Source organism: Sphaeramia orbicularis, chromosome 17, assembly GCF_902148855.1.
Source record: "Sphaeramia orbicularis chromosome 17, fSphaOr1.1, whole genome shotgun sequence".
Classification (NCBI taxonomy): Eukaryota; Metazoa; Chordata; class Actinopteri; order Kurtiformes; family Apogonidae; genus Sphaeramia; species Sphaeramia orbicularis.
Window position 1 is genome coordinate 33,192,424 of NC_043973.1, and position 14,605 is coordinate 33,207,028.

A 14,605-nucleotide genomic window follows, 5' to 3' on the forward strand; every position below is an offset into this window, starting at 1 on the left:
TTTTCAGACACATTTTTTTAACAGAATGTCCTTTGCAGAGTTTTTCTATTTTTTTTTTTTAAGTAAAGCTATGCAACTCTAGTTCCCTACAAAGGACAAAAATGCATTGGTTGGTCTCAAGGGATTATAATTTTTACATGAATCCAGGTTTGTCTGTCTGCGATGTCCCCTTATGGAATCTCAGAAATGCATCGAGGGAATTTCATAAAATTTATATATGTGTGTATAAACTGAAATATTAAAAAAAATGCCAAGTTAACGAGTAACAGTATATACATATCAAAGAGTTTTATTGGCATTTATTTATTTATTATTATTATTATTATTATTATTATTATTAATAATAATAATAATAATAATAATAATAATAATAATACAATATTATAATATATAATTATACAATAATAAATTAATGAATTGTTTACTTTATTTTCATTTATTTGCATTGTACAGTCACAAAAAAATTATTAGACCATCAAAAGTCATCAAAAACAATGGCTATGCATTCAAGTATTGACTCCTGCGTGTATCGTGTGACTAAAACAGACAGAAAGGAAAACATGGAAAATGACTAGAAATCAGCTCTGAAATTAAACTACTATGAGCTATTTTTGTTGTTATCATTATATTTGTCCAAACAAATGTTCCTTTAGTTGGACCAGGCATTAAAATGAACAAGAAACTGAAGAAAACAAGGGTGGTCTAACAATTTTTTTTCCATGACTGTTCTTCAAACAGCCTACATTAGGTATTGATAAACCTTAAATGGTCAACCACTATTCAACAGGATGTATCTTGACATATTTCAAGTGTAAAAAATAATAAATAATTCAAATAATGAATCAATAATCACATATAGTACATAGCCAACTGCAGCAGTGCATGCAGGGTTGATGAGGACAGAAGACAATATAACGGACCAATCCAAAAACAACCAAGTCCAACACACTCTGCCCTCTTCACAGTTTCCATCTGAGCTTTGTCTCCAGAACAACACAGGACAAATAATAACCACCCACTCATACGAAAGGTGAATTTAGAAATATACAAAAAGGGATGAACATGAATTCAAAGGACAGGTCATTATATTAATCAGCACCAAAAACAAAGATACGCTGGTAACTATAATTCGGTTCAGACATTAAGGTCATCAAAATTAACATTCTGATTCATTCATTCTGACAGGGTTTTATCTGTATTTCTTACATGTAGTTGCATTGCTGTTTCAAGTAACCCTATTATTTGCGTATTTAATCTGACTGAGTCACACTGTTTCGCATTTTTAAATGTGTACTTAAATTAAAAAAATAAATGAATAAATAAAAATTTATAAAACAGATTTTGATTTTGATAGGAGTTCAGAACCAGGCTGTAACATCTTGTCTGATAGTGCATTCTGTTTTTATTTAACCATTAACGCACTTATAGATTGTATGAATTTGACATATTTTGCATAGATTTTGCATTGAAAACCAATCACTAACAGTATGCGACTGACAAAGCATTTTATAGTGAATTATAAATAGTAATAATGCTTTCAAAATTGAAATGTAGAAATTCTTTATTTTGATGTAAAATAACAATAAATATCAAACCTAGGAGGAGTTTGAGGCGATTACACCTGCCAGTGCATCTGTTTGTATTTCTTTCTGTATATTATTACTCCTGCATTGTTACGTCCTGAATCAAACATCCCTGTTGTCGCTGGCAAGAACCAATCCTGTAACAGCGGGATCAGCTGCTGTTGAGGAGATAAATCTGGATCTGCTGGGGGATCACGATGTAAACCATTATCAACATTAAACATTACTACCAACCTCTGTACAATAACAAAAACAAGACACGCACTCATGACTGATCCCTTCCAAAGCAACAATGACATTATTTGCAGGGGGACAGATTACGATCAAGAACTACAGTATTAGAGGATCCTTACGGCTGATTAGAACTAGGCTGACAATTAGAGTGACTGTGGATTAATCTCAGTGTTAAAAGAAAACACTGGATGAGTTCTCCTGATGACTTGTTCCTGTGTTTGGAGCTTTTGGAAAGAAAAATAACTGTTTTTTTTTTTTTGTTTTTTTTTTTTTTTTTTGCTTCTTCTACCATGTTACAGACCAAATAATTAACCGAGACCATCAGATTAGTATAAAAATAAAACTACTAGTGGTTGGTGTATTATTACAATATTAGAATATCAATGATATGATGGGATCTGAATTATTAGGATCAGACTAAACCCTGGAAAACAATTTAATGTGGCAGGGTTTGTCTATTTAGCAACAATGTCAAGTTAGCATCATTGTTAATAACAGTAATAACAAATCATTTAAATTTGATTTAAGCAAAATTCTGAGCATAGCATATTAGTATAAAAATAATAATACAAGTTGTTGGTATATAATTACAATATTAGAATATTGCTATTATGATGGGGTCTGAAAAGGATCAGACTAAACCAGACTAAACAATTTAATGTTCCTGGCCTTGTGTAATTAGCAATAATATCAAGTTACTATAACTGACCATATGAATAACTGAGACCAGCAGATTAGTATACAAATAATACTACTAGTTATTGGTGTATTATTAGAATATTATATCACTGTTATGATGGGGTCTGAATAATTAGGATCAGACTAAAACCTGAGCCTGGACAATATCAACTTAGTATAATTCACCAAATGATTAACTAAGGCCAGCAGATTAGTATAAGCATAATATTACTAGTAGTTAGAATATTAGAATATCACTCATGTGATGAGGTCTGAATAGTTAGGATCAGACTAAACCCTGGGACACAATTTAATGTGCCTGGACTTGTCTATTTTGTAACAACATCAAGTTAATATCATTGTTAATAACAGTAATAACAAAGTATTTTAACTTAATTTAAGCAAAATTCTGAGGCCAGCATTGGTGTATTACTGGAATATTAGAATATCAGTGTTATGAGGGGGTCTGAATTGTTGGGATCAGACTAAATTTTTTTTTTTGTCTATTTAGCAATAATATCAAGTTATAATTCACCAAATGACTAACTGAGACCAGCAGATTAGTAAAAATATAATACCTGGTGTATTAGTATAATATTAGAATACCACTGGTATGATGGGTTGTGAATACTTGGGAAGTCAATTTAATGTGCCTGGACAATATGAACTTAGTATACTTCACTAAATGATTAACTGAGACCAACAGATTAGGATAAAAACAATACTACTAGTTGTGGTTGGTGTATTATTAGAATATTAGCATATCTGTTATGATGGGGTCTGAAGAGTTAGGATCAGACTAAACCCTGGAAAACAATTTAATGTGCCTGGACTTGTTTATTTAGTAACATTTAGGGATGGGAATCGATAAGAATTTAACAGTTCTGATTCCATTATTGATTCTGCTTATCGATCTGAGTCCTTATCGATTCTCTTATCGATTCTCTTATTGAGTCTCTTATCGATTCTCTTGTCGACTCTCTTATCCATTTTCATTGGCTGAGGCAATAAACAGGTGTGTTTGCATTAACTGTCTTTTATATTTCCATCTGTAAAGAAAATATAACATATACGGTATGTACAAATCATAATAACAGATGACACCGGGCCAGGTTTGGGGGGGGTCACCATACAGTGAAACTGAAACTTAAGGTGCTTTACTAATTCCTATGTCTCTTATTGTTGTGCATGTCATTTCTTTTCCCCTACCTTCAGAAACTTTTATTCGAGGGGGCAGGACCTTTGTTGCCCGCACCCGAACTGGACCCAGATGACGGCCTGGTGCTCACTCTGCTGCTAGATTCACAAGCGTTGCTAAGTAGCGAATCAAATACGTGACATTCCAGCAAATGAATCACATGTTGTGGACAAATGTTTGAAGAGATTGGAGGGATTCCACCCTTTAGAAGAAATGGAAGCTTTGACAGTGTTCAACTGGACCTGGTGTGGTCTGTTTGGACCTGGTGTGGTCTGTTTGGACCTGGTGTGGTCTGTTTAGACCTGGTGTGGTCTGTTTAGACCGTTTCTGTTTCAACGCCATGTTGGCTACATTCTGACCAAAACAATGCAGCTTGTGTGTGATGTCATCACACTTGTGCAACAAAGGCGATATCGATAAGCAGAATCGTTAAGCAGGCAGGCAAACGATTCCAAGGAATCAAACTACAGGGAACCGGTTCTCAAAAAGAACTGGTTCTTGATTCCCATTCTTAGTAACAATATCAAGTTAGTAAGTAAGTAAGTAAGTAAATTTTATTTATAGAGCACTTTTCACAGACAGAGTCACAAAGTGCTTTACCAATTCAAATCAGAATCAAATCAAGTACCATTGTTAATAACTGTATTTTAAGTGGATTTGGGTAAGATTCTGTAAAAGTGTTCCCATACAATCTAAAATACATTTCAGAAACACAGATTTCTCAGGCAGGACACTGTACCTAGAGATTGCGATCTCCACTTTGGTTCTGGCGATGGCTGCAGCTCTTATGGCGCCCTCAATGGCCCGATCCACTTTCTGTTTGGCCTTGGTGTTCTTCAGTGGTATCAGCTGCTTTCTGATTCCCCGGGCCAACACGTTGTTCTTGTACTTGCCTTCCTCTTTGGTGCCGTTGGGGAAGGTGGTGCAGCCGTAGCCGTGACGCTTATTGTTCAACCACTCGCCTTCATACTTCATTCCATTTGAGCGCTCAGAGACGCCGAAGCCGCTGCGTTTGTCATTCTTCCACTCCCCCATGTAGGACTCTGTGGTGGTGGCGTCCACGTTGTCCTCCAGAGGCAGGTAGTCATCGCCGGGGTCTCCGTCTCCAAAGCTGATGGTGGAATTGGCGTCACTTGAGCTGATGCGGCTCATGGTGGTGTCGCTGTGGGCCGAACTGCGCTTGCTAGAGATGGAAGAGCGGGAGTCTGATTTGCGCAGTCGCTGCAGGCTGCCGAAGATGGAACCACGGCGGAAAAGGCCCTTCTTCTTCTCTGGACCTTCTCCGTCTGAGTGGAAGTTGAGGACGAAGCCGCCACGTGTACCGGCAGGACTGTCGGACAGGCTGTCGCGCAGGACTGTACCGTTACTCTGTTCACTGCGGAGGGACGCCAGCGACGTTCGCAGCGGTGAGCGGATGACCGAGGCCATGCCGTACGGGACGCTCTGACGCACACCGTAACCATGACGCATCCCACCGGTCCACTGACCCTGATATGTACCTGCAGAGACAGAGGAGGAGAGGGGAGACAACTGTGAAATACATGCAGAAAGACTGGAAATGAAGACACAACACAGTGAAGAAGAGCGGCACGGTAGTGCAGTAGTTAGCACTGTCACCTAACACCAAGAAGGTTTGATTCTTTTAAATCAAGGTTAAAGACTCATTTGTTTACGGCTGCCTTTGATTAGAGTTTTTTCCTGTCTCTTACTCTTGTTTTATTTTCTTTCTTTTCACCATTCAGGTTTAAAAAGTGTGTGGTATACCCTGGGGCGCTGCTAGCAATTGTCGTTGTTGGGGGGTTGGTATGTACGTGGTGTAGGGGCGGGAGGTATATACATGGGGGTGAACTAACTGGCGTGAAACCCAAAGTGAAACTTAACTTTGGACATCCGACTCCCAGCCTCTATGCCTCCCCATTCCTATCCATTAGTATTATTACCACCACCCCCCCCCCCCAAGGGGAGGAAAGGGGTTTCATGTTTAGTCCGGTTTGTTTGTTGTTTGTTTCTTTGTTTGTTAATACTCTAGCAGCAAAACTGTTGGTTGAATTCACACCAAATTGGGTTTATAGATTGGCAGCGACCCAGAATAGATGTGGTTACATTTTGGGAAATGGAGGTCAAAGTTCAAATTTCTTTTAAATTTTTAAAATCTTTTTTTCCCCTCCCATTTACTTATAATGGGTGAAATTTCAAATGTCTGTAAAAACATCCAATTTTGTTTCAATTTACTTCAAACTTGGCACATAAGTAGAGGCAGTTGATATGCTGACATCAGCACATGCATAGACATGATGACATCAGCTGGATCGATGCCAAAATAAATTACAGTACGTGTGAGGGGCAGGGCTTGTTGTGCCTGGAGCCACTTGTTAACAGAATAATTTAGTTTTTAGTGAATCATTCTCCTTCACATTTGACAAAACCTGCACATGAAAAGGGATAAAACATACAGCGCTGTACAAAAGTCTTAAACCACCTTTAGTTTTGTTGTTTCTGTAGAGTTGAAATGTTTATTTTTCATTCTCTTTTCTTCATATAAAACAAGAAAATACAGGAAATATGTGCACGGTCAAAAAGACCTAAAAATCTGAAATGGGTCATCACTATTTAGTGTGACCCCTAACCCCATGAGAAGAAGCAGCAGAAACACCTAGAAACATGTGACGTGTTGAATGAAACCTGGTATAAAACATTAGAAAATTAATGCAATAAATCTAATATTGTTGAAACAAAATAGTTAAATACATAGAGCAAAGGGAGGTCTCATTAACCCTTTCATGCATGAATTATTATAAAACTAAAATAATGTGTCCTATTGGATTATTTTTAAATATATATCGTCACTGTCAGGCCTAAACCTCTTATGTCCAAAATGGTTATTTTTCAGGAAACTGGAAAAACAGTGTATATTCTAAATGAATTAATGGAGTTTAAAAGATGTAGACACAAACTGTTTTTAACAGTTTTCATGTAAAATATTTCTTAAACCATCAGGCCAACATGAAGACTGACCAACAGAACTGACCAAAAATGAACTTACGAGGTTTCCATCTGACAGCAACAATATATTACAGATGACTGTTTCTTTAAATACAACTTTAACGATAAATATATTTTTAAGCGAAGTGTCCCAAAGCCTCTCTCCATTCAGATGAGATATGATTTATTTAGAAAAACTTACTCTAAAATGTAACTGTAGTGGATGTTACACATACTTTAAGTGCCAATAACAATTATCGCATAATGCAGAAAAAATACTAATCAACCACTCCATCCATGTAATAATTTTGGTTTTATACTTTGGAGCAGCTACAGTACTTTGGAGTAATTATCAAAAATATTACAGTTTTAACCCTAACCCTATGTTTTATAGAAGCTGTTTTTTCTCTGAAACTTGTTTTTGCTGCTGTACATATTTCACATAGGCCTATGTTTTTCTCTTAGTAATAGTAGTTTATATATGTATATATATTATATTTTTACATTTTTATGCTCTTTTTCTCTTGCATGCCATTTTTTTTAATGCTGTTTTGTTTTGGTTGTGTAACTCTTAGTTAAATTATTCTATTCCAATTTTTTTTATATACTTATGTTAAATTCTTGTGTCATTCAGTGTGGATGGCCAAGTAAGATTTTCATTGTGCTGGGAAACCTGTTTCTTTACTGTACACATGACAATAAACACTTTGAATCTTTGAATTTTGAATATTCAGGTTGTATCTTACTTTCCATTTTTAAATCCTCTCTTAAGACATACAGTATGTTTTCTCTTTGGCTTTTAACTCAGTGTGAGGGGTTGGCTTTTATTATTTTAATTACTGTTATTGTTTTTATTAATTCCTTTATGTGTTTTAATTGCTTTTTATGTCCGTGTACAGCACTTTGGCCAACTGTGTTGTTTTTAAAGTGCTTTATAAATAAACTTGACTTAATACATATGCTGAGAAATGAACATGTGTGGTTATTAGAGCTTTATTAAACCAACAAACCTCATGTCTTTTTGCACAGTACTGTATATGAATCGAACACTCACTTTGACCATGTATTAAAAAAAGCAAATATCAAACAGTAATTGTGGGGGTTTTTTGTTGTTTTTTTTTAATCTACAGCTGGTTATTACAGTTGCAGAAAAAATGATTAGACCATCAAAAGTCAAGTCCTAACTCCTGTGTGTGTCATGTGACTAAAACAGACAGAAAAGAAAACATAGAATGAATAAAAGCACTGTTTTTGTCTGTACAATGACACAGATACTGATGGAAGAACTGAAGTGATTTTGATTTTTATCAAGAAAACATGTTAAATGGATAGATATCAGCTGTGAAATTAAACTACTATGAGCTAATTTTGTTGTTCTCATTATATTTGTCCAAACAAATGGACCTTTAGTTGGACCAGACATTAAAATGAACAAGAAATTGAAAAAAACAAGGGGGGTCTAAAAATTTTTTCCGTGACTGTATCTCGGGCAGAAATCGTCCTTTACAGTCAGCCTCTACTCTTTGAATCATCATCCTGATCTTTAAAGTGACGACTCTTGGCTTTCCTTCACTTTCCTACTGTTATCCAAACACTTTAAACTCAACAACACGGACCCCATCCTCCTTTAATCACTAAAGGTTAAACCTTCAGCATCATCCAGGAGCTAATCACCGATCAGAGTGCCACTCCGCTGTCTCACAGTTCATGACGCTGATCTGCATCCCAGTATCTACAGCAATATGGGTGGGGGGTTAATTAAAGGTGGAAATGTACTGACACATCACTACTTGCTTGCTGCTATGGGGTAATATCACCATTCTGTTTTTGCCCCGTTTTTGGTCTCTACCAGTTCCTGTGGACAACATCATTGAGCCTGTTTACATGCACACCAATACTCCCATCATTATCCGATATCTGGAGTCATCAGATTATTTAAGTGATCATGTAAATGGTATAATCTCACATGTTTTATCAGATAACAGCAGTAATCTGATTATGAGAAATCAAATTAATACACCTGGATTTCTCCCTAATACCCCGATGTCTTCATATCTGTTAATATATTTGATATATTTTGGCCGTTTATATCAGTGTAGGTGTAAAAAAAAATAAAAAAAAATATATATATATATTATAGAAAATGGGAGTGACATAGTCAAACATGGGAGGAACATAATAATAGAACGTTGAATTTACCATCACTATATACTGTACGTACTCAGAAAGAAATCTGAAAATGGACTGAAACATCTAAACCAGGGTTTTTCAATTATCGCTTTATCGATTACTCCCAGTTATCAGATTTTTTTGGTCTTGTAAAAAGGCTCAATGTCTGTGGTTTGGTTCTGGGAAGTTATTGTATGATGAGCCTGTTTACATGCACACCAATACTCTGATCAATAAACAATACTATGCATTTATGTACTAGTATGTATGCATGTACAGTATGTGTTAATTATCAAATCAACACACCTTTATTTCTCACCAATACCCCAATATCTTCATGTATGTATACAGGTTAATCTGATATATTTTGGTCTTTTACACTTGCACATGTGTAAACACTAGAGCTGCACAATGTATCGTTTGAGCATCGTCATCGCGATGTACATGTGCGCAGCAGTCACGTTGCAGGTCCTGTAATGTAGGAGGCAAATGAACTAAACATGTTCTCATCTAATTTCAAGGGTACCTGACACACACTACACACACCGACCCACCAATCACCATCGTTCTTAATCAGTTTGGAGTGAGTCGCTAGTAACAACATTGAAAAATGAGCAACGGACAAGAGAAAATCACCAAAAACGAAGACCTGGTGCCAAAAAGAAAAGCAACGTGAGTTATCTGGAATTGTTTCAGCCACAAGAAGAATGACACTGAAACATGTTCTGTGCTGATAGTGTCTGACACCTGTCGCCACAACAACAGGAAACACAACTAATTAGTTTGACCATTTTCGTCGGCACCACACAGCTATTACATACTCCTGAGTATTTTTTCATATCGCAATATGTATTGCAGGGTTAAAAAAAAAAAAAAAAATCGCAATGTTTTTTTTTTTTAATATCATGCAGCCCTAGTGTTAAATATAAGAATCAGAATCAGAAATACTTAAGTAATCACCGGGCAGGAAATTTGTGTGTTACAGTTGCTCCAACACAGTTAAAGTACAGAAAGAAAGCAACTCAAGAGCAAGGAAAAAGAAAAAGAGTTAAATTAGTAAACAAACAATGCTATGCATTTATGTACTATGTATGCATGTACAGTATGTGTTCATTATCGGATTAACACACCTGGATTTCTCACCAATACCCCAAAAAGCCATGAGAGATGAATGAATGATTTATTTATCTTTAAAATGGGATAGTTCCTATTAATGAACATTTACACGTAAGTACAAGAAATTATAGGCTAACTATGCGGCTAATTTCCATCTCGAGACCCATTGACAGGTAAAAAAAAAACCCAACAAAACAACAACTTACAAATAACATAATAGCATAACTGAACTGAGATATATAAAAAGACAAACAACAACACAGTGCGCACAAACAGACAAAAACAGAGAGACCAAGTCAAGCCATCGAACTGTTTACATGAAACAGTAAAGTAACTTCGAGAAAACCAAATGAGTAGTGAGGTACGAGAAGCTATAAATGATCTGCAGATGGACAGTGTCTGGTGATAATACACCACCTCCATTACCCAGTGGCTCCTTCCCCATTAGACTTCTATCCAAAATAAACACATGATGCAACAGAATTTCCACAAGACTGAGAAATAAAAGCCTCAGTGAAAGGGGTTTAGGTGAAAGACATGGAACAGTCATAGCGCTGCACACGTCATTAGGTGATAAAACAGCCCCTTGGTGTCCTGGTGAGGAGAGCTCCGGCTCCGGCCCTCATGGTTTCAGCTGGAGAATGTGAGAATGTGCTATTTTAAAAGATGGAAGTAACTTGAGACACTGGGAAGTCTGTTGAGTGGCCAAACATAACTCCAAGCAACTATCTTGCTATGTGGAATAAACCTTCTCCACAGTAACTGAGTTAAGACCCTGGTCTACCCTAAACCACAATAAAAGTAAATAAATAAAAAGATTCCTCAAAAGCTGTAAACCGGTTTGCAGCTTTGAAAGACTGACAATGGAAGATATTTAAGATATAACTAGAATCGTGTATCATTTTGCAAAACATCAGATTAATTCACTTTAGTCGCTCTTCACAGAGTAATACTTTAACCCTTTATCAGGCAAGTGACTATTTTTGGTAATTTAAACAAACATTAAATATGGGGCCAACCCTGTGTCTGAGTGAGATCAACAAGTGGTGGTTTTTACAACACTACACAGCGATTCAGAGAAATTTTATAGACATTTTGGAGCTGTAAATAGGGAATATGAGGGATTTTGAATGAATGAATGAATGAAGGAATTTATTTTGGTTTTACATCAATCATTGTACTTAGTTCATTAATCGTAATAAACATTAAAACCAAAATAGGAATATCCTCCTGACATCCAGCAATGCATTTTTGTCCTCCGTAGTGGACAAGAGTTTCACGAATTTAAAAAAAAAAAAAAAAAAAAAAAGTCCATTGAAAAGGACATTATATTAAAAAAAAATTAAAATGTATCTGAGAGAACTGTTGCATCACGCTGTTTCCAATTAAGGCAATTATTGAATGTAAAATGGCAAAAATATTTACTTACTGGGTCTCAGAAGGATAGGCTAATACACCTAATACACTGCTTACATCAACTGAAATGTGTACAGCATCGAGCATTCACAACATAATAATAATAAAAAAAAACAACAACAAAAACATATCTACCATCTCAATTCAATATTTCTAAATAATTTTTAACTTAAGGCACTTTTTTTCTCTCTCTTTTTTTTTTTTTAAATTTAGCCAAAGTTTGTCAGTTTATGACCTTATAACAGTTGTTTTATTGCATGTGTTTACGTTTTAGCAAGTGCTGCAGCTGCCTTGATATTCAATGGTAAGAGGAGGTAGATGATGACTATGTCCAATAACACACTAAGGTGAAAATTTGAATTTCAGAGTATTTCTTTTTTTTTTGTTTTTTGTTTAAATTAACTTTCTTTATTGGAAGCAATTTCACAGGCAACAGCATGACAGTGCAATGTGATAGAAAGGACTTCCATTCTTTCATTTTTTTTTTATCCCTCCCACAATCCCACCCTAACTGAAAGAAGACAATTCTTAATGTAAATCCAATATTGACATGTGATCAGTACAGAATTCATGCAACAATTGTCTAATTAAGAAAAATTTGTAGTTAAAATAAAATAGAAAGAAAAATAAAGAAAAAAAATCTAAAAAGTTTTTTGTTTTTTTTTTAAAAAGGGAATTTCAGAGTACCGGTATTTCAATAGTCACTTTTCCATTGACCCTCAAATTGTGCAAATATAATTTGTGCATAAAAATTTACCTATTTTGCCAAAAGTCTCATTTTTCGATTCCAAGTTTTTGTGCTGGTAAGAGGTGGTTTTTCGGGTGTATCTGTAAATAAACACCATATTTATGTTTGTTTCCATGTTTATGGAATGACTTCTCGTGTCATCACCCGATAATAAATAAACAAATCATCGCATTTGTGATTTAATGGAAAAACCAACATAACGCACTTCTGTTTTTTTGACATTTAGTAAATATCGGTAAAATTTTGCGCAGATGTCCGATGGAAAAGGGACTATTAAGTGCCCTATAAAGGGCTAAATTAACCAGTTCTTATATTTTCTGAGAAGAAATCACATTAGTCGTGTTTGCATAAATTTGTTAAAGATGAAGGATTTAATGAAAACTCTTTTTTTTAGCAACGGCAGAACATTCAAATCTTACTTTTTTTTTCTTTTTAAAATTTTTGTTTATACACTAAGACTGCACATTTTTCACTTAAGAGTCCATACTTTTTTTTTGTTTTTTTTTTGTTTTGTTTTTTAATTATGGATGTACAGAAACACACAAATAGCTGGAAACTGACACAGACACTTACATCTTATCAGATACTGCAGTGTGTGTGTTATGGCAAATGTTTTCTGGAAAAAAGCACTGCAGGCTTAACTACCAGCGACAGATACCGAATCACATGCATTTACATCACTACTGTCTCTTCTAGCAGCTTTCATGCCGATAAATTTATGCCTCTAATCTATTCTGTTATTTTATTCTTTAATTTTGTTTTTTCTCCTTTAAGTCGCTTTGGAAAAAAGCGTCTGCCAAATGCATAAATGTAAATGTAAATTCTGTTACTGTTCCAATAATTAATATCGATAAACCAATAATCTGTGCATTCTGGAGAGCGCTTTGACTATTTATGATGGATTAATTCTGGTAACATCCAGGTGCAGAGCAGAGCTAAAGATAGAGAGACACAGTAAGACAGAGAGAGAGAGAGAGAGAGAGAGAGAGAGAGAGAGAGAGAGAGAGAGAGAGAGAGAGAGAGAGAGAGAGAGAGAGAGAGAGAGAGAGAGAGAGGCCCCTTGGCAGAGAAGCCGAGCAGGTTTCATGTAACCAGTGGAGGTAAAAGTAGCCCACGTTTACCCTTTACTGCTGCAGATGGACAGATACACTAATGTGGTGCTAAGAACCGGTTATAAAATATAAAACGAGTAAAGTTGGATTTAATGGGTTACGATTAGGGTTAGGTGTGGCTTGTTGACTGGGAGACCCCCCACCCCCCCGCTCCAGTTTAACACCAAACCTGTGGAGAACCTTGGTCAAAACCAGCCAATGTAAATGACCTGGTTCAAGGTCAGGGTTTCTGGTTAGTTAGATGTAGGTAGGGCTGAATGATATTGGAAAAAACTGACACTGCAATATTATTTCACTGATTAAATATAATGATTTTTTTTTCTTAATTAAAGGGATTTTAATCCTCTAATGCCAAATGTATCATATTTGATACATGAGTTTTGAAGCCCTCTACATGATCAGTGTGATATCTTTTTGTCATGTAAAACCTGATGTATACAATTAGATCCATGTAATACACAGATAATCCACCAGGGGGAGGAGTTCATTCACCAGAGGCCTTTAGTGACACTACAAGACTGACATTAATGAGGAAGGAGGAAGAACTAAGACCATTTAGAAAAGAAATTAACTATTTATTAGACATGTTTGTGTTTGTATTATGTTTTTTGTTTGTTCAAAAATAATATTTGAGCATTGAGACCCGATGTATCAAATATGATACAAAATTGAAACTCATACATGGAAATTTATAATTGATATTTTTTTGTTTGTTCAGAAGGACCAATAAAGGCTCCAGTTTCAAAGAACTGGAATTTTCTGTCAATGATTTAATGATTCAGGCTTTACAGGGTTAAATCAAAAACATGAATATTTGTAAGAATTACGAAGCATAAAAGGAATGAGTCCACCTGCACAGACACTAAAACATAATCATGATCAAAAAAGAAAAAAACAAAACTTTTATTTACTTTTTGAGTGCAGACATCTCCTCTTAGACTTTAAAATTCTACAGCTGGTTTCAAAAACCCACTATGACTATGTATTTTTACCTGTGTAAATACATATTTATATATATCTTCCAATGGTGCTAGGAGATAATCCAAGTTCTTTGGAGCGGGGCTGTCAAATTCACTTTAGTTCAAGGGCCACATTCAGTCCAATATGATCTCTAATAGACCTAACCAGTAAAATAATAACATCATAACCTATTAATAATGACAACTCCAAATATTTCTCTTTGTTTTAGTGAAAAATGTAAAAAACAAAAAAAAAAACAAAAAAAAAACACATTATGAACATGTTTACATCTACAAAGTATCCCTTAAAAATGTGAATAACATGAACAACCTGATGTTTCTTAGAAAAAAAATAAGTGCAATTTTAACAATATTGTACTTCAGCTTAACATGAAAAATCATTTTGTGAA

The 14,605-nt window shown here is 35.3% G+C and overlaps 1 protein-coding gene across 1 annotated transcript in view; it reads right to left on the reverse strand.

Moving 5' to 3' along the window:
• The window catches only part of LOC115436798 (junctophilin-1-like), a 48,192-nt gene that overhangs the window by 15,834 nt on the left and 17,753 nt on the right, over nucleotides 1-14,605 (reverse strand). The window contains exon 2 of the mRNA XM_030159737.1: nucleotides 4,433-5,192. Within this exon, the coding sequence (XP_030015597.1) occupies nucleotides 4,433-5,192 (760 nt within the window). The remainder of the gene's footprint in view (nucleotides 1-4,432; nucleotides 5,193-14,605) is intronic.